The sequence below is a fragment of the Alligator mississippiensis genome, chromosome 1 (genome assembly GCF_030867095.1).
Source record: "Alligator mississippiensis isolate rAllMis1 chromosome 1, rAllMis1, whole genome shotgun sequence".
Classification (NCBI taxonomy): domain Eukaryota; kingdom Metazoa; phylum Chordata; order Crocodylia; family Alligatoridae; genus Alligator; species Alligator mississippiensis.
The window spans coordinates 477,810,634-477,838,523 of NC_081824.1; the positions used below are offsets into that span (position 1 = coordinate 477,810,634).

Sequence of the window (27,890 nt, forward strand, 5' to 3'; positions counted from 1 at the left end):
TGCTGGGTCTAGATGACCCCAGCTAGATGCTCATCTAACCTCCTCTTGAAGACCCCCAGGGTAGGGGAGAGCACCACCTCCCTTGGGAGCCCGTTCCAGACCTTGGCCACTCGAACTGTGAAGTTCTTCCTAATGTCCAGTCTAAATCTGCTCTCTGCTAGCTTGTGGCCATTGTTTCTTGTAACCCCCGGAATGACAGGGGCCTGGCACAGAGGACAAGAAACGTGGGACCTTGCTCTGAGAAAGGTGGCAGCGAGGCCTGACAGCTAAGCAAGGGGATCGAGGGTGATGGTGGCGGTGGGGAATCACGCTATGGATGCCAGACAGAACAGAGACTTTTATTGACCGAAACACACAAGTTAGAGCCTGAGCCCAGAGGCAGCAGGTCCCGCGCACGAGCGGTTCCCCCTGCACCCGAGTGTCCTGGCGATAGCAACAGGGCTCTGAAGAGTTAAACCTGCTGCAGAGGAAGGATCTTGTGAGCGTGCAGGGAACAAATCTGATTACTGCTGGCAGGAGATGGCCCAGCTCCATGTTTGCCTGGAGCAGGGCACTTTGCTGTGACGCGGCGGCTGGCTACGGCTCAGCCCGGCCCAGAGATGCTGCTTCCCAGAAGGAGGATTTGCAGAATGGAGACGATCGAGTCCAGCGCAGAGACGACAGCAGCAGCACTCATAGAGCGGGACTGCACCGGCGTGTCGCGGGCCTGGGCTTGGCTGGAGCCTTGCTGGGTGGATGCACCCGAGAGCAGGGGGTGGAAAGGTCTCAGCAGAAGGCTCCCTGAAGGCAGCTGAGCTGCATTTGTGCCCCTTTTTTCCCCGTTCCTCAGGGAGGTGGGCTTCCCTGCCCCTATGCCATGCCCACTGTCCTGAGAAAGAGCCGCATGCCACATAAGCACCGTGCAGCTACTGAAGTTCAGTGACACAGACCACGCGTGGGGGCTGGAGAGCTCATGGCAGCTTTTAAAATCAAGCCATAACATGGAGAAGCACCTGCCCTTAGGCAGCGCACCCTGCTCTGCAGCCCGAGCAGGGCAAGCAGCTCTCTCCTGAGCAAAGGGATAGACTCAAGGGAGAGCCAGACTCTCTAGCACTGGCGTGGGTTGAAATCTGCCTCCCTTTCCTCGCTGAAACACTCCTCCCTCCCCCTATATTTCCTCTCACTCCAAGGTTTCCACATGGCGGCACGTCCGTCTGTTCTCCCCGTGAGTCGGAGGGCGGCATGGAGTTCAACCCTATGAGGGCGATGGAGGGTCCTGAACGAAGTTGGTGAGACCACAGGACGGTAGGGGCCCAGGAGGGTATTCAGTGACAAAACACACATGCCCCCTGAGCCCCCTGGCCCTTTGTTATGGGCTGGGCTCCCATCCCCTTTGCTCTTACTCACAGACGGGCTGTTCTCCGAAGTTTGAGTGTTACGGTGACTTTATTGCTGCCTGGCCCCCCGTGCCTACAAGGAGTAAGAGATCTTGTCAGGGTTCAGGGGCACCTGGATGTCTAGTTTCCGGCGCTTGCTGTCCTCCACGATCTCCAACCGCAGCGTTGGGGCCTTCCTCTCGGTCTCCTCCAAGGAGGAGCTGTCTTTGGTTTTCAGCAGCTTCTTGTCCGAGTCCTCCACCGTGATGCGCAGGGTGCAGTCCCGCGGCAACAGGTCCTGCTCGTAGGCGGCTGCTAACTGGTTCACAACGCGCCGCTCGACCTGCGGAGGGGGTGGGTAGAGAAACAACCATCCCTGTTAGGGAACCTGCCCCCAGCCTCTTCCTGCCATGAGCAGCCTAACAGGGGACACCCACCCCCAGTGCCACTCCCTCCTGGCTTCCTATCTGACTCTACCAGCTGGGGTCAAGGGCCTGAGTGGTGTCTCTGCTCCCATGTCACAGGGGAACGGAGCAGGCAACTGCTGTACTGTGTGGGTGCAGTATCTACACGGGGCCCCAACAGGACCTGGTGGTTTTGGAACTTCTTACAGCTAAGATGCATAAAGGGATGGAGCCCTTGTGCCTTTGTCTCATGTGCTGAACTGGTGTCTGGCATGTGCGTGCACGTGTACATACATGGGAACGCTGCGTGCATACACCCAAGGTCTACCCCTTGCTATGTGACGGCCTTTACAGGATGGATCCAAAAATCCACCCCAGGGTGAGGTTCGTTGCGTCTCCACAACAGCCTGGGGGGAAGGCAGGCTGGTGGGGAAGGAGGAGTCTGTGGAGCTGTCTGCAGAGGGTATGGCAATCTCGTCACCTCCTGTGCCTCACCTCGTGTTTGATCGACCGGGCGCCGTAATGCAAATTGTAGCCATCAACCAGGACGTCCATCACTTCCCTGTCCCAGAGCAAAGTGATATTGTGCTGCATTTTGGCCTGCCAGGGGAGAAAGGCACGGCATGTTACCAGACTCTCTAGTGGGCACATGGGAGACTGTCGTTAGGGATGGATGCTGGTACTGTCATACAGCCCCAGGGCTTTGGCATGCAGGTTATTTGCACGGTGGATGTGGCCTGGCTTTGAGAGCCTGGCACTGCACAGCTGAGACTCACAGGACACAGGCAAGCATTGCAGCACACTGTTTCCCCTCCACAGCACTAGTGAGTGTGAGCAGTGGTGCACATGACACTTGGGGAACCTCACTGTGTTTGTGACAGCATGGCAACGAGGCTCACATGCCAATAGGGTTTGGGATGAGGATGTGGTCAGGGACTCCTGCCCTGCTGGTGCCTCAAGCAGTGCACATCCCTCCCACATCCCAGCGCACATCCAGCTGTGGGTTGGTTTTACCTTCTTGGCCCAGAAATTCAGCTCCTTGTTGACCAGTTGGATGAGCTCCGCGTGGCAGAAGGGGAGGAAGTAAACAATTTCATTGATCCTGCCCAGGAACTCGTCCCGCCGGAAGTGAGCCTGCCGGGGGCAGAGGGCAGATGTCAGCAATAGCCGCTGCTGGCACCGCACGACGGGACCCCCAGAGACCCCATCCCACCTCCTGATGGCTCTCAACAGCACCTGCCACAACACTGCGAGCAGCTGGAAATGACTAGGCTGAGAGGCCTGGACCAGAAGTCCACGCTGAGGGTTTCCTGGTTATTGTGGGTTTCTCTTGGGCAACAGAGAGGAACTTTTGTGTGTGGGGGAAAGGAAGGGGCTGAGCACTGGGACCTCCCAAGCTCCAAGTCCGGGACCTCACCCGCTCCTTTGTGCAACAAAGTCGTTTAGGTCTAAATGACTAATGTGGAGGATTTTGCTTCTGAGGGGCTGGTCCGAGACTCCTGCACTCACTGCTCCAAACGCAGGGAATGGAGGTTTCTGAACCTCTAGAAAGCAAACTCTGTGCCTCTTGGGGCAGCTACCCCATAAACAGAAGCCCCCAAGTCCGTGAATGCTTTACACCCGGCTCAAACCTCTTTGGACTCATTTTCTCTATCAGTACAACAGGGTAATGTTGATCTCCCTCGGGGTGGGGTTGAGGGATCACTCTAGTGCTCCAAAGAGGTAATACCCCACATCACTTAAGTGTGCAAACACTGCTAACAGATCTATGTGGAAACAACTCAAAAGTAGTGAAACTCCCAGGATGCTCTCACCAGCTGATATGGGCACTATGGAAAAATCAGGAGACAGTCTCCTCTTAAAACCAGAGACAGGTTTTGAAGAATCCAGTCTATCCTTCAGCAGCAAGAGGTGAATGGACCAGATGCTTTCATAATTTAATAACCCTCTACCTTGGGTGACTCCAAATCCGGGTGAAGACTAGTCCCTGGGCATTACAGTGCTCGCTACTTTCCTGATGCTAAAGGATGGGGTGATTTTACGTTAATAGGAGGAACATGCCATGCATGGCAGATCCATGCTCCTTGTTTGTGGGGAAAAAGCATAACTAGTGGCACCCACTGAAAAGAAACCCACCAGCGTGTGAGCAGGAGCAAAGCTGTGAAATCTGTCACTGTGACAGGTCACGTGGTTTCCGCATGTGCGTTGGGCTTGGGGGATCTGCCAATGCTGCTGCCTATAAACCAGCCCAGGGTTAACTGGCTGCACAGGGCAGTGGCCGACCTTTCTCCAGCGTCTTAACCCCGCAGGCCAGAGGCTGGGACTTTGCACATTGGCGGTGCGTGTGTGGTGGGGAGGCGGTCGGGTACTGTAGGGATAAGCCCAGTAGAGAAACCCGAGAGAACGCCCCAGGGGTGAACAGGCAGCAGCAGGCCAGCCTGCCATACCTTCAGGATGGGGCGGATGACCTTCTCCTTGAATTGCTTGGAGATGGTGATCTTGTCGGACATGTGGACATCGTCTGCAGGAGATAAAGGCATAAGTGTGTGAGCCTGAGAGGTTGGTCTGGGGTGCTCTTTTTGAGAACAAATGAGCCTTGGCCTTTGCAAGGAGGCAGATTCTGGGCCGAAAAGGGAGACGCAGGAAGGCCCAGTACAACCCAAGAAGGTCCAGTACAAGCAATGCCACAGACCACCCATGCACGCCGGACTGCCAGAGATGTGGCCTCATTGCACCCGCCTTTGTGCACGACAGCACGTTTCCGTGTGGAGACCGCTCTGACTCCACCCCCGGCCCCCGCTCTGTGCCTCTGCGTGGACCCAAGGATGCTCTCTGCACTGCGTCACGCTGACAATGCCTGTCTCTGCCTGGGCACCTCTGTTCCTGCTCCGCGCCCCTCCTGCTTTCCCTGCAAACGCCCCCACAAGGACAAAAGCCCTCATCAGGCCTCCCTAGATCAGCAATGGATGGTGGATCAGATGTCTGGACCGCTGTTGATTGCATTACATGCAAGTGCGCAGCCGTCCGGGGTGGCCGTGCTCCTGGCTGTCTCATCTGCTCTATCAGACAGAGACGCACAGCTCAGTCACGTTGGTGAATGACAGAGCCCTGGGCAGTTAGCTGGCCCCAGCCTGGCGGCTCTTCCCTCTTGTGCTCGTGTCTCTTCAGTTCCATCTCCCAGCTGAGACTTGCACGGTGAGGGCTGAGGTCTGGGAGCTTTGCCCACCCAGGTCCATTTGTTCCTGGGGTGCTAAAGTTACCCTGGGCTGCACTTTGTGTCTGGGGACACGGCTGCAACCTTTAATTCGACAAGTTCCAAAGGATGCGACCCCTCTCCCATCACCCCTCGCTGCTGATGTTAATGGAGGTGCCTGAGCAGACAGCTCCTAGCTTAGACAAAAGGCGTTCTCAACGAGGGACTCTACTCTGGATTTGCTGCGCTCTGGCTAGCCCGAGCCCCAGAGACGCTGACGGTCAAATAGCGGGATGGCTGGGTAAGCAGGACACCCTATAAAATGCCAGAGGTTAAACAAGCCTGGAGCATGGGCTTTTTAACCAAGGCAGGATGCTGAGCGGCGTTCTTCTGCTGCACGAGTCCTTTGTGAGACAAAGGCGGAAGCCCTTAGAAAGTTTCGTGTGTTTTTAAGAGGTTTTGAAGACCCGGCTAGGAAAAACCCTTGGCTGGGACGAACTAGCTGGGGCTGGTCCTGCTTTGAGCAGGGAGTTGGACTAGATGTGACCTCCGAGGTCCCTTCCCACCCTCATTTTTATGCTTCTAACTCTTGCTGCTTTCCTAGATAGATGGAAAGATACTGTCAAAGCTGGTCTTCCCATCTATCTAGTTCTTTATCTAGCCACTTCCACAGCACTGGAGCAACCGGCTATGTAAGTCAAGAGCTTGGGAAATTGCAGGGAGGCAGCTGATACTCTTCTGCGGTCAGACATCAGCCTCTAAAACACATCTCCCAGCCGCTCTCCTGATGCCTCCCATCCATCGCTGTTGTCTTGGCAAGCCGCATGGAGCACCCAGAAATTAAAATTCAATCCCTGCCTCGTTTTGAAGGCGGCGTGTGGCATTTTAAAATGTTAGGCTTGAAAGTTCAGTTGCGAGCGGGTCGTGTTCTCGTTCTGACGGACGACAGGAGGTTCTGTGCAATAGAAACCCTGCCGCCTTCCTCTCTCATGAAACAGGAGGCAGAAGGAGAGAGGCTGGCAAAACACACAACACAACACAACACAACAAAAAACCACGTGATGCCAGCCACTAGAAATAAGTGCCAGCCCTGAAATGGGGGGTGACAGGGCTGCAGTTCCTTGCTAGAGCTCTTGGAAGCAATTCGCAGGAGGTTTTCACTCTGGAATCCCAAGGTAGGTGGCACTTGCATTGCCACGGCCCTCTGCACCGCTTCTGCACGTGGGTCACGGTGGCACGGCCCTCTGCACTGCTTCTGCACGTGGGTCACGGTGGCACGGCCCTCTGCACCACTTCTGCACGTGGGTCACGGTGGTATGGCCCTCTGCACTGCTTCTACACGGGGGCCATGGTGGCAGGCATGGCTCTGGAAAGGATTTGATACCCCAATGGGACTCGGCTCTAACGCAATGAAAAGCTCAGTGCCGTGACAGGCAGTGGCTTTCCCAGTTATTAATCCACACTAGGGTTGACAGCGTTAACGCAGCTGTTGTGCAGAGATCAATGCCTATCATGCTGCTCAACACCACCTTGCTGCTTCCTCCTGCTCCCCTGACTTGTGGTCCCTTGTGAGGGGATACTCCAGCACACACCGTGATGGAGACCTGACCCATGACTGGGCTGCCCTGGCTCTATCGTATTATAAGACTGCAAGCAGACAGAAAATGGGGGATTCTCAGCTCCTAGCAATAACCAATTTGCACAGGGTGTATTTACGTATCGCTCTGCTCTCGGGAAAGTGACTTACCTCAATCTCTTTGAAGATGTTCTTGCAAGATGCTCGCGCATAGGTCTGGTGCTTCCAGCACAAGACAAGGTACAATTGCTTGAGCTCAAGAAACTATTTGCTTTGGGGTATGCAGCAGGGAAGAGAAGCCAGTGTAAAAGCCCCCTGTCTGTATTAGCCATTCATACCTCACTGCCACTGCCTCAGGAACCTTCCAGCTGGTCCATGAACTGGGTTTTTCACTTGGTAACTGGGAGCTACAGAGACCCTTCTGTTGTCACCTTATTCGAATTAAGGATGCCTAAATACCTACCTGCTTACTGAGTATTAAAGCACACTCAGTGCCAAGCAGGGCCCAACCGAAAGTCCTGGAAAAATGACCAGTTAAGGATTTGTGCAGAGGAAAAGAGGAGCCAACAAGTCTGAAGCATGGACAGGGGGATCCTGGACAAGCAGGGCTGGAAGTAAGGCTCCAGATCCAGGTAGCCTGGGGCCCTGGAGAAGTGCATGTAGAGGGAAAACAGCAGGTGCTCTATTTAAAAGTGCAATGGATGGTTTTTGTAGAGCAGCTGCAGTGGAGCTCAGGTAGAGCTGGAGTGGTTTTGCTTGCTGGAATCCACCCCTGGTTTCAGAGGGAGTTTCTGGCCTGACTTTGCTTAAGGAGCTACCTGGAAGGTGCCAGTAGCTGAGGCTTGTGGCGTGTGCTGACCAGCTCCTGCCAGTACGGTGCTCTGTCTGCTGACACAAAGCGTGATTCCCTGGGTGGGGTCTGCAGGGGCAGCGTGACAGAGAAGGTGTACTGTGTCAGGATTCAGAGTGTGCTCTGGCAGTCATTACCTAGGTTTTCAGCGATCCTGTTCGTGCTCATTTCCAGGGCCTCTTGTCTGAGCTGCAGGGCATGCTGGGCGATCTCGTCGCTCGCCACGTTGGAGGTCATGATGAAGATGGCATCCTTGCAGTCAATGGTCTTCCCCTTCCCATCCGTCAGCCTGCCCTACAACATTAGCCAACAAGAACAACATCAGTGGGGTGGTGGGTGACACTGAACCAGACTACCAAAAGCTGCACGGTAGGGTCCAAATACATCTGATTGGAAAGGCCTTCCTCCCAAGAGGGAGATAATCCTAATGCTCCATAAAAAAAGCCTGTAAGGCAAGTCACTTCAAACCTCTCTGTGTTCCCGCAATGCAGCCAACCCACTTCCCTCAGAGAGGCATTGGTGGGACGCAAGACCAGCAAAGTGCTTGGAGATGGTTATGTGGAAGGCCCCACGTATGAGTGCTTACCACAGGCCAACCACCCTTAGCAGCCTTTGCAGGAAGTAACTGGCTGCAGAAGGCTTAGAAAAGGCTGACATAAATCTGATCGCCATTAACAAGCCGGCAACCCAGTGTAGGTGGGGGTGATGGAGATAAACGGGCCAGAAGAGAGAACTATGCGTCTCTATGTGACTCTAGACTGCTCATCCGCAGCAGGGGTATGTGTGGACAGGCTGAGGGTGCAACCACGCTGAGGATGTAGAGCAAACTATAGTGCCGTACGATCGTTCAGGTAATCGACTTGGGAAGTGTGGCTGCAATCACAGCCCCCTCTCACCCACACCGTGCTGCCCGCAGGGCAACGTGGCATGTGCTCCTGCCCAATACGTGGGAGTGACTGTTGTGGACAAGAGCACTGATCTCTTCTGTATTGGTGTTTCTAACACTAAGCAAGGAACCTTTCCAAGCGCTCGTTTTCTGCAGTAATAAAGCCAGAAAAAGAGAGAAAGGAAAAAGAACAAGGTCCCAAGGCAATGTTTATTCCCTGCTATGTCTCCAGCAGCAGCTCCCTGGCACAATGACACAAATCCTTGTTGGGTGCTTCAGATTAACATTTAGGTTATTGCCCTGTCAACCACGTGGTGCAGGAATTGATTTCACATTTAGCTGCTGCGGCGATGATCTATGCAAGAAAAAATTGCGTTATTAATCCTTAAAAGAAAAAAAACAAATAAACCAGCAGCCGTGATGCTGGAGTTAGTTTGCCTCCGAGGAGGACAGGTTTGGGAACAGCACGCAACAGGTTGTGCACTTGATGTACCACAGAGGAGAATAAATGCTTGCCCAGCTCCGCTTGTGCAGGCTGTGGAGATGAAAGGCACTTCTCAGTCTGTCCATCAGGCCATACAGGTGCAGCCACATACGGGTGATGGGTAAAGATCAATGCCGGGCTATTCGGGACTCTAGTCTCCGATCCCTGCTTCTTACCCTCTTGACGCAGCAAGGACCAGGCAAGCGTCTCGTGTGTGGGGAAAGCTGTAGGATGTGCTATCACAGGCAGCCTTAGCCATCACCACCGTGATGCAGCTGAATCAGAAAGCAGGCAAGCACTTCAAAAGAAATAACAGCACAGTGGCTTTACCCACTACAGGGAGAGCCTGGCCAGATTCAACAGGCCCTTTCCTTCCCAGAGTTTCTCTGTGCCAAGTGGCTCTACAGCACCGTGCATCTGAGGAACGCAGGTGCTAATCAAGAGGATGCTATGTTAATGGGTGATGACCCTTTCCTAATTTCACTCCATCTGTTTTGGGGAACGGACAAGGAGGGGTTCGGCGTTTTTGCACTGACCCTCACCACCCACCTTACAGCAGCTCCCATTCTTGCTACCATCTACCATGACAGCACCATCATCATTCACGATCCTTTTCAACTTTTCAGTACAACCTGTAGGGTCTCGTGCCTCTGAATCGCCTTGTTAAGCATCTGCTTATCCGCTTTCCCCTCCTCTGACTGGACAGTGCATTTTCCTGCCATTCTATCTCTGCACTAGGCTGTTCCTCAGGCCTTAAATTCATAGATGTTAGGGTCGGAAGGGACCTCAATAGATCATCGAGTCCGACCCCCTGCATAAGCAGGAAAGAGTGCTGGGTCTAGATGACCCCAGCTAGATACTCGTCCAACCTCCTCTTGAAGACCCCCAGGGTAGGGGAGAGCACCACCTCCCTTGGGAGCCCGTTCCAGACCTTGGCCACTCGAACTGTGAAGAAGTTCTTCCTTATGTCCAGTCTAAATCTGCTCTCTACTAGCTTGTGGCCATTGTTTCTTGTAACCCCCGGGGGCGCCTTGGTGAATAAATCCTCACCAATTCCCTTCTGTGCCCCCATGATGAACTTATAGGCAGCCACAAGGTCGCCTCTCAACCTTCTCTTGCGGAGGCTGAAAAGGTCCAGTTTCTCTAGTCTCTCCTCGTAGGGCTTGGTCTGCAGGCCCTTGACCATACGAGTTGCCCTTCGCTGTACCCTCTCCAGGTTATCCGCATCCTTCTTGAAATGTGGCGCCCAGAATTGCACGCAGTACTCCAACTGCGGTCTGACCAGCGCCCGATAGAGGGGAAGTATCACCTCCCTGGACCTATTCGTCATGCATCTGCTGATGCACGATAAAGTGCCATTGGCTTTTCTGATGGCTTCGTCACACTGCCGGCTCATGTTCATCTTGGAGTCCACTAGGACTCCAAGATCCCTTTCCACCTCTGTGCCACCCAGCAGGTCATTCCCTAGGCAGTAGGTGTGCTGGACATTTTTCATAGATGGTCCTGGATACAACTGCAAAACTGCATCCTATTGGAGGCCTGGTGGCAACATGGTAGGACTATTCGTGGCGTGGTAGCTCCTATAAAATACAACTTTACAACCTCCAGAGGAAGGTGAGTATAGGGCACCTCAAAACCCTAGCTCCCACTGCCTTGTGAGTACTCCTTGGCTGGAGAAAGGCTAAAGGACATCGTCCTGATAGAAATGCACCCTCGCTGAGGCATTAGGCAGCCAGCAGCAGCTCTTATCTGTTGCTGTCTGGCAGACGCTACAGCCATTGAGGCACTGAACGTCTGGACTCGGTCTGGCTTTTGGATTCAGTGATCTAAAGGGATGGTTCATCTTGGGCAGCCTCCACTTCTCCATACTCTTGCCTAGGCATATGTGCTGCAGGTCTTGGTGTGATGGTCACAGGACTCTGTACAAGCGGATTCATCAGGCACCCGACTAGACCTCTTATATGTACACCACGATGATCCAAAGGATCGATGGTTGCGTATTATAAATCCATAGACTGGAGGAAGGGCCAGCTCACTGGCTCACTGACTAGCGATTCCAAGCCTGAGACAGCGAGATGTTGCTTGAACCTTTCGATGCCTTGTGCTAGTCCCTGCCATGCCACAAGCAGCTACACGGAGACTTACTTCATCAAACAGCTGCAGCATGATGGTGAGGACGTCAGGATGGGCTTTGTCGACTTCGTCAAAGAGGACTACTGCATTCGGGCACTGTTTGAGCTTCTTGGTTAGCTGCCCGCCTTCTTGATAGCCTACGTACCCGGGGGGAGAGCCAATAAACTTGGCAACCTGGAAGGAGCGAATAAAAACAGGATGCGTCACAGACTCTCCCTTGGTTAGAGAGGAGCTCACGACCGGTGGTGACCCTTGTTCACAAGCATTAGGCGTACCAGCTTTTCTATTTCATGTATCCCCACAGTGCTTTGATAAGCAGTAAGTTAAACATGTGCTGCTCAGTGATGACTGAGAACTACGTGCTTTGTCAGAGCTCGCATGGATCTAGATGTTTAAAATTTGAATGGCGTCACTAGCCAGAGGGAAGGTGCTGGCGGGGGGCCGTACTTAACTGCTAGTCTTTCTGAGATGTGTCACAGGATCCCCTGCCCTTCCACCAGAGACCTACTGTGATGCTCATCAAACATGCTAAGAGCAGCGCCGCTGAGGACCGTGGACAAGTGCCTTCAGTGGAAAGTCCAAACTGGGGGAGGAAGAGAAAGGATGTGGATCTGAGAGAAGGCTGCTAGGACTGCACTGCTCTTGGGGGCACCAACAGGCTTTTAAAAGAGCAGAAAAACCGCATCCAAACTTCGGGGGTAAAATACACCGAAAAGAGTCGTAACAAAACACAAGTCTTTCGACATACATAAACCCAATCGTTTCTGCAGTTCTGGAAGAGCGATGTTCAGCTCCTGTTTTGGGATCTTCACTACCATACAGACAGCTCCTTTGGCAATAATATTTAAAAGGAACTTTCCAGGTGCACAACCTGATATGCTGCAAAGGAGCCTAGTTTTCAGAGGATGGGCAGGGGGAGGGAGGGGGAGAATCATGCCCTTCTTAGAAATCAGGGTCTTTGAAGAGGGTTTAAACTGGGCACCCCGAATCATCCAGCATAACTTTTACCTTCTTAAAAGGATCAGTTACATTTAATGAGCAGGGGGCGGTGAACAGGGAAAACGCATCCCTAAGTTATTCAGCTGAAGAAAAAAGAGAATCTGCAGCTTGTTATTCTGGAAGCGTGAAACCGCCTAGCACAACGCCACGTCTACTGCAGTCTAACTGCATGCTGGAGAATAACAAAAGCCAGTTGAGCCCTTCCATATACTATCTGCCCATCTCGTCACCGGGGGTAATCATACTAATCGGCTGCAGTTTCCTTGCAGGATCTGTGCCAACCCAGGGTGACACAGGAAACAGGAGAGGGAAGAAGTCGGCCCAGGTCCTTCCGTGCCTATGGGAGGGCAGCTCTCTTGCCGCAGCACCGCTTTCATGCAAAGGCTGGTGTCTGCTTCTGGCCACTGGGAGAGTAATTTGAACAGACCTGTCTGCCTGGGGAGAGCTCCGATGCTCACTTCCTCTTCCCCTTCCTGAGGAACGTACATCTGTTTCTAGCGTCTGCCCCCGAGGATGCTGACTCCTGCCCATGGAGGCGCGGGGCTCGGAGCCCTCCCAGGACAGACACTGGCCACAGGCAGTTAATGCCTCCCATCTGTTTTAGTGATGCCTAGAGCGACATTGATTCCCCCTGCCGTTCCAAGGGCTGCTGCCTCCAGGGCTGACCTCTTGATCCTCGTTTGCTTGAAAAATTCAGGCTCTCTTCCTCTGCGATTCTCTCCCTGACCCCTCCTCGTTCCTCCCGTCCGCTCCCTTCACTCTGCGTCTCCGCTGTCCTTGTCATCCCGGGATGTTTTATCCCTGCCGTGCTGTGACTTCCGACTCTGGTTCCCTTTTCTACTCAGTCATCAACGCGCTCTCTCGACTCATTTTTGTCTCTGACTGCAGACAGCTCATCTCGCAGAGCCCTTCAGTAGCCATCAGCCAATCTACCGCTCAGTATTTTGCTCCTCGCCCTGCTCTCCAATGGCTTTGAGTAAAGAACAGTCAGCACCTCAGTTTCTTTCTAGTCCCTGCTATGCAAAGACCTTGCTGTGCCTGGCTATAACCTGGGGAACCACGCAATGCAGGTCCGTTTGGCCGCTATCCCCGTCTCAGACTGGAAAATGGAGGGCCGCTCAGGACCGGTGATTTACTTACGGTCACTGGACAAGCCAAATCTCCTCTCCATGCTGAGCCCAACACTCATGCAAGCACATAGGGCTGGTGTCAAAACATGATGCTCTCTGCTTGGAGCTCTCCTTTAATATTAGGATCCAGCAACACAGCGCCTAGCTTCAGCTGCCTCTTTTGAGGGCTGCTCCCATGCAGGCTGTCTCTCTAAGGCCCTAGGCCCCTCTCTTGCCTCAGAAACCATCCTCCTGGGTTTGAGTCAGTGAGACTCAACTCAGCCTCTTTCCTTTTTGGGGGGCTGACAAGACAGAGGTCCCACTATGCAGGGAAGCTCTTCAGTTCATTTCCTGCTTCTGAAGCTCTCCAGACACCTCTCCCTGCCCTGTCTCCAACCATCTGCAGCTGTCAAGAGAAAGCCACTTTATATACAGTACAATTAGTTTTCCTGCTTGCTTTGCTACGGCATTAACACACCCTCTTAGAGGACAGTCTCACCCAAAGATACACCCCATAGGCTTGCTATTTGCCCGTAGACTCTCGCAGTGGGACCCACCTGGTCTCGGGGGTCAGAGACCTGCTTTTCTTTCCTTTCCAGCGCCAGCAGTTCTACTCTACCGGTGCACCAAGGAGGCTGCACCCCAAAACCTACACTGGACGACTCCTCTCTCCCACGGATGCATCCACCTTTCAGAAGATGACATCCCCTTTTAGAAGACGACGCCGGCTCTTACCAAGGGACCAGTGGGTCGTTTACAATGCAATCACTCAAGGTTTAATTGTATTTTTGTCAATCCCAGCCATTTTCTTTCAGAGGCTTTTGCTCCCAGGGATGCTGACGCCATGCGCAGAGGCCACGGGAGGGGAAGCCTACCATCATCTGTTTTTTTCTTCTTTCTGCCTTGCCTTGGTTCTCTACAATTTTGCTGATACTTCCCCTGAGCCAAATGACTCAGTAGCCCATCCCTATCTGCAACACTGCACTGCTTGGAAATCATGAGCTTAAGTTTTGAAAGGCGATCAAAACTCTGCTTGGTTTACTCTCAGGGTGGAGCCCCCTCTGAAGGCACCAGATCTGGCCTCTGCTTATTGTCTTTGCTTCAGCGGGAGTTTAGGAGCTCTCGGCCCCCAGGGGCAGCAATAGTAGGTGGTCAGGAGGGAGAGAGAGAGACAGGGAAAGAGAGGGAGAGATGGAAGAGACGCCATTTGTTTAAATTACTGGCTAAACTAGAACTGAGATCCCTACGAGTACAGACAGGCCATTTACCAACCTCGTGTCTTTCCTGGAACTCCGACATGTCCAGTCTAATGAAACCCTGCAAGAGAAATAAATACATGAAGTTATTTTTGATTGAGGCACGGCAAATTTTATTACATTTAAGTAGCATCTTTGGGACCAGACTGGTGGCTGACGGGACTGATGTGTCAGTAGGTTTGTTTCTTTTTTCCCAAGGCAGTGGGACAACGGGAAGCTCATTGTAAAGACTGAGGTGGATGATGAAAGCAGGTGGAAGTGAATGTGCAGTTCCTCGAGGGTGTATTGGAGCACTTCCTAACGCCGGCCATCGTAGCTCTGAGCGAGTCCGGTTTAGACGACCTGCTCATTACTAGAGCCGTGGCGATGAAAATAGGACCGAAATAGCAACTTGCAATTTGCTAAATAAAACAGACGTTATTGCTGTTCAGCTGTTTAGAAATAAATCAATAGGAGAACATAATGCCTCCTCTATAAAAAAATATAATAAAGTCAAGATAAATTAGGTTCTTGGGCATTCAGAGCGTCGAGATAATATTGTTACTGAATTTATAGGTTACTACGCAAACCTCTTCTTACATTTGAAAGGCTGATGATTCATTGCAGAAAATGAACTTCCTGTGCTCGCAGCTATAACTTAGCTCATATTGCTGCAAAAAAGGCGAGCCCGAACTTCCTCAGCACTGATAAGGGATGGCCATCCAACTCTCCAAAGGCATGCGGCTTACAGGTTTCCTCTAGTCACGGCTCGTACCTCTGTGACCCACAAACGAGGTAGCACGAATGACTCATCATATACACGCATCAGCTGGAGAGCCACGGAGGATGATCCACGTTGCTACAGACCCTTACAAGGCAGCTGAGACCAAGGCCTTACGCTTCAGATATCACGACTGTGACTGTCTGAAACTCAGTGGCATGTACCAGTTGTAAAACCCCAGGCTTTTCACCATGCCAGGAAGAACCTGTTAAGCCGTTAGCTTAGTGATATCAGCTTATAAAATAAAGGAAGCATTCAATTGTTTGGAGGGACATCATTACATGACGGGATGGATGGGTGCAGAGACACTGGCAATTAAACTGCACGTCACTGATGCAAACAAGGAGACTAATGACAAAACACATGAAAATCCCCTTCAACACAGGGGGTCGGACTCGATGATTTGTTGAGGTCCCTTCCGACCCTAGCATCTATGAATCTATGAAAATAGTGTTGCATGTAGATGGAGTCTGCACACCTACCTGATACTTACTGACATGCACCTGCCACATCTATGTATTTCACAGACACAATAACACATATAGAAATGAGGATGAAGGCAGGAACTGTTAGCCGACACAATAAGCTACCACTGGCTGGTTTACAAGGGTATGTAGAGGAGTAGAAACTCCATAAAACCTAATACCATGTTGCAGACATGTAGGATGGGATTCGCAATGATTAAGTGCCTAAACCCCATTGAATTTCAACTCCCAGCTGTAGTTTTCCACCTTCGAGGACCTGGGTCTCACAGAAGCTGCACCTCGCTCCTAAGACCTTCAGTGCAGAGGCAGCTCTGTACATCCCAGGGAGGTCTGCCGTGGGTGCGTGTCTGGACGTTGACTTCAGGACTTTGTGAGAGGCAAGGGTTTTTTAGGAGGGTGATACCTTTTATTGGACCAACTGCATGGTTGGAATACAGCTAGACAAGCTTTTGAATGCCAGTCAGCCTTCATCATGCCTTTATTCAGGACCTGATAAAGACCGTCTTGCATTCAAAAGCTTGTCTGACTTTATTCCAACCACGCAGTTGGTCCAATAAGAGGCATCTCCCCCCCAAAAAACTTTGCCTCTCGCATAATCCCTGAACCATCACAAGCTATAACAACATGACTCTAACACTATTCAGAACTCAGAGAGCCCAAAAAAGATTCCCTTAAATTCAAAACAAGAAGCTGGGATTTCCCAAAAAACAGAGCCACTTAAAAAAATAAAATAAAGGTAATTTGGGACCACTGGATGTTTTTCTTGTTTTACAATGTTTTTCTTTCTATGGGGTTGGGAGGTTTTGCTTCAGAAACGTCTCCTTCATTCATTTGGGTTTTGTAACACAGCAGGAAGATACAAAAGCTCATGCCTCTGAATCAGTCTCCAAGGTACCGCTCTGCTCTACCGCCTGCCTGACTTCAGATTAACGTATCTACCTGCCTCTAGCGTAGCAGCACAACAAAATGTTTCTGCTTTTCCCCTGGGAAAAGCGCTGCTGAAAGCATCGTGGTTTCACAAAAAAGGCCTCAAGAAACTGCCTGTGCTGCTGGAAAATCGTTTCATCCAAAAATGCCTTGACCAGCTCTGGTAAGCGCTTGTTGGGCTAGTCGCACGATGGGCACTGATACTCAAACCAATGGAGATGGGGCCAGTAATTTCAAAGCAGTCCCTGATGTGGGGTACTCAATGGGGTCCATGTAAGGCCTGCCTGTCACCAAGACCAAGCACCCATGACACTAATGAAGCAGATGGAAGTGCTGGATTTGCACACGTGTCAAGTTGGGCAGTCAAAACGGAGGCGTGCAAGATGGACTCGACTCCTGAGAATGTGACCTGGTCCTGATCTCAATTGCCCCGGCATCTTTCAAGCACCGTGGCTGGAATTATTCTCAGGAGAGGAAGGCTGGGGTCTGGCCCTACAGCAGCCAGCCTGCTTGCGGTCTCACCCTTTCTACGTCCGCACATCAGCAGAGTTCGCTGCACGCACACCGGGCAGGCTAGCATGAGCCAGATAAAGATAATAGCATCCGTAATTACATTTTAACCTTTCCGTCAGTATGAAAATGAGCCCATTACACATTCTTCTTTCTTAATCAGACAGTTCCTGCTAAGAGCTGCCTCCCCCATAACTGTCCACAAAGTTTATGACCCTTTTCACAGTGCTAATTACTGCAATGACTGCCAAGCTGATGCATTGCCAATAAACCCCTGATTTGTGCATGCTATTGAATTAACACAACATTCAGTGTTCGGCTAATCTTCCTATTCGATGTCTGGCCAGGTCACTGACCAATTCCACGTGCAGCAGCCCTGCATGAAGGTGCTTTAGATCCAGGAACTGGAATTTATTGCGTTTGGAAGGCAATTACAGAAGGATGAGGAAAAGAAACCAGAGCAGCTGTTTTTATGGCCTCATTTTACTTTTGATCTTCTTTGCAACATATTCTTTTCATGTCTGTTTTGTACCAGTGGGCTCCTGGAAGAGGTGGGACTGATCTGACACACTGTTGCTGCCTCCCCGCATTTCCTCCTGGGATATATATATATATATAGGCTCTGTTTCTAATCTCACAAAGGTTTTATACCTGGGGATCTCCAGTGACCTCCAAAGGAGCAGTGGGGCCCTTCAGAAATCAGGCAGGTGCTTGAACACAGAGGCAGAAGCCTAACATTAGACTTATTTTCAAAAACTGGGGCCCAATTTTTAAGGAAGATGGTTCCAACCAGCTAAGAAGTGTTTCTAGAAGCTTTTCTGAAAATAAGTCATAAAAAATAGCTGGTTTTAAATAGACAAGGCACCTTCATCTGTGTCTGAGCCCCACACATTTCAAGGCTAAGATCCTGAAAGTACAACTGGCTTTACTTCTTTTAATTGTCCAGGCTGAATGAAGTCTGAAATAGCAGGCAAGTAGCACAAATAACAAGGAGTGAAGGGTTTCCCCTCCATGCCATTCTTTGTCTTCTAATGAAATTAAAATGTGACACAGACAAAGAAACATATTTGCTTGCAACAAAGGACTTCCAAGTGATGGTATCCACAGAAGCAGGGAAAACAATGGTTTTGTTCCATTTCATAATTTCTAATAAAGTGTTGTTAGTAATATAGGCAGGGATGCACTTTAAAAAAAACCCAATGCCCTTTAGTTTCAACCAAACTGTCCCTGCCCTGCTGTGCACTGATGGATCTGAGTCAGTCCTCTCTCCTGCTGCTGATCAGTGTACCACTGTGATGCAGAAGGGATAAAAAGTGAAAGTAGGATTTTCTAGCACTGAAGGACCACGCAATGAAGCTTAGCATGACACATCAGTGATGAAGACCGCGCTGAGACTGAATACCGATCTAATTAAAACAAAGAACAAACAGATCAGACGTTACCTTCTTGAGGTCCTTGTGGATGTACTTTGCCGTCTGTTTGGCCAGCTCCGTTTTACCTAGTCAAAAAGCAGTAAAACAAAAAAAAGAGATGAGTGTTGAAACCATTATTGGTTACAAGAATCTCCTGTAGAAACTATCCGGCGTATGGGGCCTCTGCCCACTGGAAACCATCCGTGATGGAAACAACTGTTAGTATCCACTGCAATTAGCAGAGCCTAGGAGCCCCAGTCACAGACCCAGACCCTGTTTTGCTATATATCATACGGATGCAGACCATGGAGACAGTCCCTGTCCAAAGAGCTTACGACTAAGATTAAGACAAGGCACAACAGGAATCTACAGGCCGATAGATGGGCGAGCACAAGAGGGCTTCATAACACAATGGGCAGTGGCCTCTGCACGCCAGATGTCTAACCATTGTAAAGTCTTTTTCAGGCCTGACAGCAAAGGATACCAAAGGAAGGAGCTGAAGGGGGACAAAGAGGGGACTCTGTGGGCACTCCCAGGGATTCCCCCTCCCTTGTGTGAGAAGCAGCAGGGGAGAAAGTGTGAAGGTGCCGGCTGACGATCTAGCAAACATGCTGGAGGGCCTAAGCAGAACATCACGTGCTGGATCCTTAATAGCTCGATTCCTGAATGGAGAGAGAGATTTGAATGCTTTCCGCAAAAAGTGGCGTGGCTGGAGCAGATCTTTGCTGTGTTTCTGCCAAGCACCCCGGGTCTCACGTGTGATGTCATTACTCTCTAGATCAAAAGTGAATTATCTGGGAAATGCTCTATTCTTTATTTATTTGATTTATATGGGGCAACTATCATAAAACTGTAGGCATATGAAGAATCAATAATTCAAAACATATATTACAGAATAAATCCACCTTGACATGCTATCAACAAACGCACCAGCTCACGGAAACGGAGACCCTGTCTGTTCAGCCTACCTCTCCAGAAAAGGCCTGGGTGAATGTGTCCTGAACGTCAGACCGCTCCAGGCTCTGCCAGACCCAGAGAGATGCGAATGACAGAGCCCAGGGCCCTTACTGAATGTCCTCTGGCTGTAACCCCAGGGGTATCAATACAGGGCCTAGCAATCTGAGTGCACCTGCTGCCCTCTGCTCCTGGGACACGGGAAAGGGAGAGAGTGCCTCTTAAAACCCAAAGGATCTGCAATATAAGAGCCTTTACAGGGTTATAGTAACAGGTCAGATTGTGTTTCCAAATGAACGCAGGCCAGGAGCTGCACTTACATTGAGCCTTTTATATTTCAGTACATACCTCGCATGTGTAGGCTTTAACACATGGGGCAAACACACAAATGCACACACTCTTCACTTCCCCACAACCAGGTGTTGTATTTAAAAGGCCAGCTGGTGCCCTGGCATTCTGCAAGTCTACTTCCACCGTGGTCCACATGGGAGCGAGTCAGGGCAGAGCCTGGCTCTGAAGTCGTGACCCATCGTATAGTATTGCGGTGAGCTGCCGGAGGTAGCCGTTCTTCAGCTCTGAGTGGAATGATCAATAGGTTGGGACCCATTAGGCTCATTTAACCTGGCTGCTGCATGACACGGGCCAGAACATTTCACGGAGGGACTCCAGCATCAAGCCCATTGCTTCTGCCTGTAGGGCCGTCTCCATGCTCTGTATTTGGATGATATCTGGCAGAATGGGGTAACTGTCACCGATAACGAGCGAGCGATGCAAAGCCTAGAGTTGAAGGCGAATGTGCCCCGTCACCGGGTCGCCCGTTCCGCTGGTTATCTAATCTAACTCCCTGCCAAAGGCTGGCACCTTTTGTCAAGCTGACTAGTGTCTAGCTAGCTGCTAGGTCTTGTTATCTGTGTCTGCCCTGCATTTGCATCTATGCATGTATCGATATAAAATAGCCTTGACAGTGGCTAAGCTCTTTCGGGATCTGCTGCACTGTGTAAAGGCACATTAAACACTGCAATCTGCCTCTGAGCATGTAGACGGCTATAGCATCAAGAACCCTGTAAGACACCCCAGACGGAGCTTCAGCTCTCAATCGCCTCGTTTCCTTATCTGAATATTCATTTTTATGTCACCAGCTAGAAAAACATGTCATGGGAACGTATAAGAGTTGACGGAGCCGACAATTTAAATGATTGAGCCTTCAGACTTGTTATAATGTGTGCCGTGAAGTCTTACAAACACTGCTTATTGCTTTTATATGGCTTCATAGCAACACGTTTAAAGTAAATACCTTGCCTAGCGCGGCTCCGAGGCAGGACTCTGTATGGACAATAATTGTTGCTTGAGCTCAGTGCCTTACAAAAACAGCATCTTCCAGCCAAGCAAGTGAATGCAGGAGAGGCAAAGCACTTGCCTTTCCCAAATGCCGCATTTTGGTTGCTGTAACCTTTTTTGTTTCAGCAGAGTAGGAATCACTTTATCATTTTCATAAACCATGCTACATTTTTGTGGAAGCATTTGGGGGAAATGTTCGTGCCCATAGACAAGCAAGGTCCTTGCCCCAGGGAGTTGACAATCTAAGTATCCCTCGAGTTAGTAGGTTACTGTGCACACCCACGTTATTTCAGTATTTTTTCTTTTTAAAGTTCTTAAAACAGCCTTGTTTCTTATTAAAATGGAGTCCACGAAAGGCAGACTTTCATCAGGTACAAACCAGAGTCACATCAGTCGGACCAGGTGAGGGTCTGGCTCCATGTGCTGAAGGTAAGCTTGAAACTAGTCTAAAATGCAGCAGGGCAGAGGCAATGACCAACTGGAGGCCCCTTTGATACCCAAATGGATCAACGGAAATTTTCATGATGACTTTGTCCTCTCTGAAAGCAGGGCTAGGTGTAGGGGTGTACAGGTCCTCAAAAAGAGGGGGAACTGGGGGGGTTCATCATCCCAACCTCCTACACACCTGTACTGTGGACCCGTATGTGTGTATCCGATGCCCGCACCTCAGACCCCCACCCATAGCAAATGACAATCCGCCTGTTACCTATTCCCGACGATCCCAAGAAAAGGAAAACCAGGGGGTGCTCTTCGTCGTACCAGCCATTTTCTTTTCTCCGAATAGCTGCGTTTAAATACAGTGAAAACAAAAGGGGGGAAAGGGAAGAAAAAAAAAAGAGGCATATAAATCAAAGACACAAAAGCAAGTATAATTATCACTAAGTATACACTATGTTTTACTGCTCTCTGCCCACTCAAAGTCCTCACTACCATTAGTGCTACCTAATTTGATTAGCTGGCAAGGCCCCCAGAGACACCTAATCAAGTTAGCATGGATTTGGAAAGCTGCCCAGAGCAGATTTCGGATAAAGTTTTCCAGGATGTGCACTCAATGTTGCCAGGGAAACAGAAAGGAGGGTGCACACTGAATGAACGAGAAAGGGCTGCGGGGAGAGGATTCAAGAGGCACGTTAGGCTTCCCAGCTCGTCAGCGCAACCTTTCTGCAAAAGGCTGGTTTGGAGAAGTTTGTCGCTTCGCTGTCTTATGCAAATGGAAAGGAGGAGGTTTGAATTCAAGGTCATGGTAGCCTTGAACGAATGTGAGTCTTATTTAAAAACACTGGGAATGGAAAATGAATCAGCGATTTCAACCAACAGATGGAAAGTGAAATGGCTGTGCGATGGATGAAGGATATTAATGGAACACATCACCCCAAAGGAGGGGACGGGTCGGAAGCCAACGTCCAGACTTCGGTGACAAAATACCGGCGGTAGACATATTCGACTAGCTAGGATGTTGGACCGTCCTGAGAAAGTTGTTCTGTGTTCGCAGAGCTGCCTCAGTTCAGAAGGGGACGAGGCAAGGTGGGGGTCCCGCAGCCCTTTTGTAGGCTCTCATCTGCTGCAGCTTTGCGCCCTCCAAATTTCAGATTCTCCGTCAAAACTACACAGATGTTGCACCGAATCAAAAAACCCATCCCTGGCTCCCACGTCAAGGCATGGGGCAGACCCTGGCTACATTTCCTTGTGGTATCTAACCAACAAGGAAGCCTAAACACATCTCACAGCTCTAGTTTCGTTAGGGAGCTTCTCTTAACTAGAAGCTGGCTGCCGTCAAGTTCTAGCCTGATTTCACCTCTGGAAGCTGCAGGCGAGGCGTTTCAATGCTTACTGAGCTCCACAGAGTGCTCAGAGGATGAAAAGATAAGGACCGTCTCGTGTAGAGGTACATCCGACAGATGACGTCTCCTAACAGGCCCGATGCGTCGGCAGGTCACTGAGAGCGAGCTGGAGCATTGCAGGCAGGCGGCCCGGAGATTTCAGCCATGATTCTGCATGTAGTCGCATGGTGTTATTGGGACAAATATGTCTGGAGCAAAAACCCCGCAGTGAAGAGCGAATGTATCAGTTCAGTGTGTTCTCATATTCATAGTTTAAAGTAAGACGGTACCAAAGGGATACTGAATTTTCAGGCTTTCACGCTTCAGACAGAAAAAAGGCAGAACTGTGTCTTAGTTTACTGAGGTTCTCCTGATTTATCTGCATTATTTAAACCAGGCCTCCTCTACTACGGCTCTTAAAAAGAGTTATTCTCGGCACGCTGATTGGTCTGTGCTGCGCAGCGTTTTGCGATGTTTTGTAAGAAAGAAGCCATGCACTGATAAATTGTATTGCGTCGTAAATGATATGCCAGTGCTCCTAATAATTTACCTGTAAGGGTGCTTTTTAAAATGCTTTGCAGATCTGTGCTCGGCAGCTGCCAGAGGTCAATGAATGTGAAGATGCGGCACATTGTGTTTGATTGAAGTATGGCATTGAGTGGGCAAAGTGCCAGGCTCTCAGGAACGATAACCTAGACGCTTCCAAGATAACAAAGGTAAAGATGAAAGACAAGGACCAAGAGATTTGGAGCTCTCCAGTGCTTTTTGAGTGAAGTTCTCCTCTGGAAGTTACTGTCAAAGTGAGACTTTGTGTTCCTTGTCTCTCGATGATTTCTGTATAAAATGCACTCAAGCGTCTCTCGGCGCTCTCAACAGCACACGTCACTGCAAATGCTGCCTTCTATACACTCCTTTTGCAGCTTTTTTACCTCCAAAAGTAACTTATTACAACATCATTATTCTCCAAAGAGTTAAAAACAAAAAAATTACCATAGTTACCATACACGGACGGTTCCAAAATACAGGCAATTGGTAAATGGGGATGCTAAATCTATCAATGAATAATCTCTGACTTGTGGGGCAAAGAATAAAAACAAAAATTTAAACCATGTCAGGAACAAAAGGCCCTGTGGCATCACTACAGGTAACAAGGGGCTGGTATAGGATGATAAAAGCTGACAAAGCTGATACAAGGATGGCAAAGTTGTTCAATTCATATATCTGCTCTGAGTTTGGAAAGAAGATAGATGACTTGCTCACAACTTACAGCGGTCATGAAAACCTTTGGACTCCAACAGTGCAAAGCAAGTGATAAAGTAAGGCTAAAACCTGGATTATCTGGGAACAATCCAAATAACTGTACAACATTAATTCAGCACGTATTGAAAGGATTAAAATCCACGTAAGGGATGAATAGTCAACAAGTTACTGTAAAGGGGGACATCATCATTGAAATGCTGGGAGAAAGGAGTGAAGCAATGGATCTGTCCTAGGCACCGGGCTATTCAATGTCTTTATCAATGACCTGGAAGAAGACAAAAAAAATTCTCAGCAAAGTTTGCAGAGGACACAAACCCTGGTGGCGCGGTAGACACAGATTTGTTCTGGGCTCACTTGAACAACGTGTGCTTTAATACAAGGTCGTATGGCTGAGGACCAAGAACGGAGGAGGTTGGATTGCAGGATGTGGGAGTATATTTTGGAAATCAATGACTTGGAAAAGACATGGGAGGGCACAGTGGATAACCAAGTCGACGTGAGCTCACAGCAGGACGTAGTGGCTAAGAACAACTACCAGCCTTGGCTACAGGAGCAGGCAACTATGAAGTAGAAGTGAAGAGGAGGGATGGTTTCTGCACGTGGTGCTAGTGAAAGCACAGTTCTGGTGTCCCTCTGTTAAGTAGGATGTTTGGATCATTATAAGATGCAAGAAGGATTCAAGGTGGGAAAAACTGCTGGGCAGGGTGAGGCTCAAGAAACGCTGTGAATTTAGGTTAAAAAAAAAAAAAAGGAGGTTAAGAAGAGGCGACTGGATCAGTGTGGAAGGGCCTGTGAGAAAAGGTGGATGAAAGCAGACAAAGGGCTAAGTGTGCCAAGGGCTGATGCTGGACTAATTCACACCAGAAATAAGGCACGCAGCGAGGATAACCAACCACTGGAACAAATTACAGTTAAGTATGTAACTGGCTCTGCAATCACTTGTGGAGTCTCCAAGTCAAGACTGGGTGTCTTTCTAAAAGATCTGCTGTAGTTCAACCAGAATTTAATGGCCTCGGCACAGGAAACATTTTGGCCTGCGCTGTGCAGGAGGTCAGACTAGATGACTGTAACTCTACTGACATCTGGACTCTGTATAGGGGAGCAAGAGAGAGTGGTAGTGAGTACGGACAGGAATCACGGGCATATGGAAGAGGGCAGAATTCGGCCCGTCATGAACATCTGGGAGTTGGCCTGTTGATATCAAGTCCTGTAACATCATGGAGAAGAAGTCTGGAGACACCGAGTTCAAGATCATGGGATTATCTACAGCAGATCTCAGTGGAGACACATTACTGCTCCCCAGCTCCTCACAGCCCAGAACATCTCAGCCAAATAACCATCATGGGAGGAGGAACACGATGGCAATGGGTTTGCTCTAGCTATGCTCGCACCAGTGTCCGGCAAAAGCCGCAGCAGAGTTGAGGGGCTCTGCAAGGTGAGAAATACCCGCTGATGCAGAACATGCATTTGTAATTGCAACTACAGGTGTTTGTGCCCGAACGCTTGTCAAGAACAATTTTTCAAACTATTTACTTAGCCTAATAAAAGATATCACATTAACCCAAAGAACCTTGTTTGCCTAATTGCAACTACACACTCCACAGACAACGACAGGCTCCTCTGAGACCGTGCAGAAACGCCCAAATTTCCCAGAGGACTCAATGCATGAGGTCTTTTTTTTGGCTTTTATCACAGCATACAAAAGGTCAAATATTGTGGGTGGATTTAAAAAAAAAAAAAAATCAATGGAGAGGATCATGATCGCTGACAGCATTTGTGGCTACTCTGGTCGAGATAATAAGAGTAATAAACTCTTGCTTCGAGGCATGAAGTGATCACCTGCAGGGATCAGTGTGTGCCACCCTGCTGTATCAGCTGGTAGGTTCATTGCAGACTTGTTTCTCTTTCCTTTGGAGCAGAATACCAGACTTTACGGCCAAGTGCTGGCTCCCACATGTCAAATCCTATGGAACTGGCTTAGCTGTGCTGTTTGCAGAAGAGGGATTGCAAACAGTAAACTCAGGGTTTATGATTTGGGATTGAAATTCTTGTTAGGCAATGAAAAGAGCTCTTGGCCTCTGCTGCAGATCCCACATCCCAACTCTAGATTGGGGATAGCAGGCTGTGGGCCGCGGGCCAGATCAGACCTGGGAAGAGATCTGATCTGGGTGTGGCAATGATTAGAAGCAAGTGGCAGTGATCAGGGATGGGAAGGGTGGGGGGGATCAGCAGCGTGTGTGGGGGGAAATCAGCGGCATGCGATGGCAGAGGATGGTTAAGGGAAGCTGGCCCACAGGCAGTAAAACATTGCCAACCCCTGTTATAGGTTATATAGCTCAGCAAGAAGTGACCTGGTGCCAGAGCCTTTGCACGGTGGACACTCAGTAAGCGACCTAGCTGTGCAACTCCAGTCCCAACAATTCAAGCCAGCCAAAACTGAGCCACCTTGGGGCAGGGGATCCCTGTGCACCACGTCGACATGAGGCCTTGATAAACCAAGACTTCAGCCGCCGGCGGAAAGCAGAAGGCTGGCTGACAGCACTGGAGGCGTCTGTGCCGCGAGATGCATTTGTCTGCCACGTTATTCATTTTTCATTGACGTGTGTGCAGGAGATCCATATTTTGGGCAGCGCAGACTCTTGGTACGCAGCGCTCTCTCCTCTGCTATGCCAAAGAAGCACGTGACATAAAAAAATCCAGGTGCTTCGGCTTTTCTCGTTCAGAAATCCCAGCCTATTTCCAGCAGGAGAGAAGGAGAACGAGGATGCCTGGGCCCTCTTTTTGGAGCTGCGTCCAGTGTCACCGCAGAGCGCTCGCTTTATTTTGTACATCTGTAACCGTGTAACCGTACCGCTGCGTCTCCAGGAGGCTCTTCAGCTCGCTATTGAACTGATAAATTCACTGTATTACTTTACACAAATCAATACCCCAGCAGTTATCAGGGGCTGATGTGACCAAAATTGGTTTCAGCCAATTTGTGAGTGTAATAAATGTCCATTTATCAAATCAATTCATTCAAGTGGTGCTTCTTCGATGACTGCCCAGGCTAGGGTGCCATGGAGGGGGGGAAACTCTCTCCAGGCGTGGACCAAGTACCAGATTTGCACCCCTTCCTCTCCATCTTGCAAGGTTTCGGGTCTAACAAGGACACTCCACAGCCTTCATTCTGCCTCTGATTTTTCAGCCTAGTGCCTTAATACTGGATCCTTTGGGATGTCAAGGAAAGCACGGGGCGCACACAAGATGGCTAGTCTGTGTCATCTCTGCAGTAGTTGCTCAACCTTAGAAATAATGCCCTGCTGCTGCCTCCTCTCCCCAGCAATTCACCTTTGAGCCAAGCCTCGTGATGGCCAAAGCTCAGGTAGAAGAACTGAAACCAAGGAGGTTTGCAACCTTAACTGTAAACAAGCGTTACCAGTCCCCAGATGCAGTAATATTACAGATGGCCGTAAGTTTTTATGCTACATTTGCAAGGAGGATGTTTTGCATCCGAGGGTATTAACCAGATGAGGTGCATTTTGAAAGAGCTCACTTCCTTTGTTATGTACTCTGAGCAGAAACCCAAGAGCATGAGATGTATTTATTCTGGAGATCCTGTGTGCTCATGTGAAACAACAGGCAAGAGTTAAGCGGAGCCAGCCTGAGTGCAGTGATTTATTAAAGTGTCCTGAAAACATGCTTATAAGCCACTTAGCTGTTCATTTGCATGAGCTGGCTCTAGCATCTGGGCCTTGTTAGTTCTTCATGGGTGACCTGCTCCGTTTCTTGTTGGATGTCACAGCACAAACTCCCCGCTCGGCACTAAAATCCACCACTGAAAGCAGCACCTCCTTGCATCTCTGCATCATGGAGCATCATCCAGCTCACCCTGATGCTTCCTCCCATCCAGTTATAATGACGGGACCACCAAGGAAGGCCCCTGTGATAGGCTTTTAGGTTTTTCACTTTTTCCAAGAGCAATAACTCTACTGATTGCGATCAGGTGGAGGAAAATCCCATAGTACTGTAGACCTGCTCTAATCCTTTCTTTCATCCTTGTAGAACAGAAAAAAAGTGTGTGGAGGTGCAGGGCTCAGACACGATTTCAGGAAAGATCAAGGGGGAGGATTTCTTTCCCCTTCCTGACAGAGTCCGGACACTCCTGGGCTGCTGTGAGCCTGGTTTAGCGTTAGAAATGAC

The 27,890-nt window shown here is 49.9% G+C and overlaps 1 protein-coding gene across 2 annotated transcripts in view; it reads right to left on the minus strand.

Annotated features, from left to right (window-relative positions):
• Positions 1-317: 317 nt before the first annotated feature.
• Positions 318-27,890, minus strand: part of CLPB (ClpB family mitochondrial disaggregase) — a 107,522-nt gene continuing 79,949 nt past the window's right edge. The window contains exons 8-16 of one of the 2 annotated variants that reach the window (XM_014603423.3): positions 21,338-21,415; positions 18,370-18,425; positions 14,262-14,306; positions 10,894-11,055; positions 7,516-7,672; positions 4,207-4,280; positions 2,774-2,893; positions 2,255-2,359; positions 318-1,698 (exon numbers count right to left, since the gene is read on the minus strand). In XM_014603423.3, coding sequence (XP_014458909.3) covers positions 1,450-1,698; positions 2,255-2,359; positions 2,774-2,893; positions 4,207-4,280; positions 7,516-7,672; positions 10,894-11,055; positions 14,262-14,306; positions 18,370-18,425; positions 21,338-21,415 — 1,046 coding nt within the window. In that variant the 3' untranslated portion in view covers positions 318-1,449. The remainder of the gene's footprint in view (positions 1,699-2,254; positions 2,360-2,773; positions 2,894-4,206; positions 4,281-7,515; positions 7,673-10,893; positions 11,056-14,261; positions 14,307-18,369; positions 18,426-21,337; positions 21,416-27,890) is intronic. The other variant, XM_019481765.2, reaches the window with a different exon arrangement.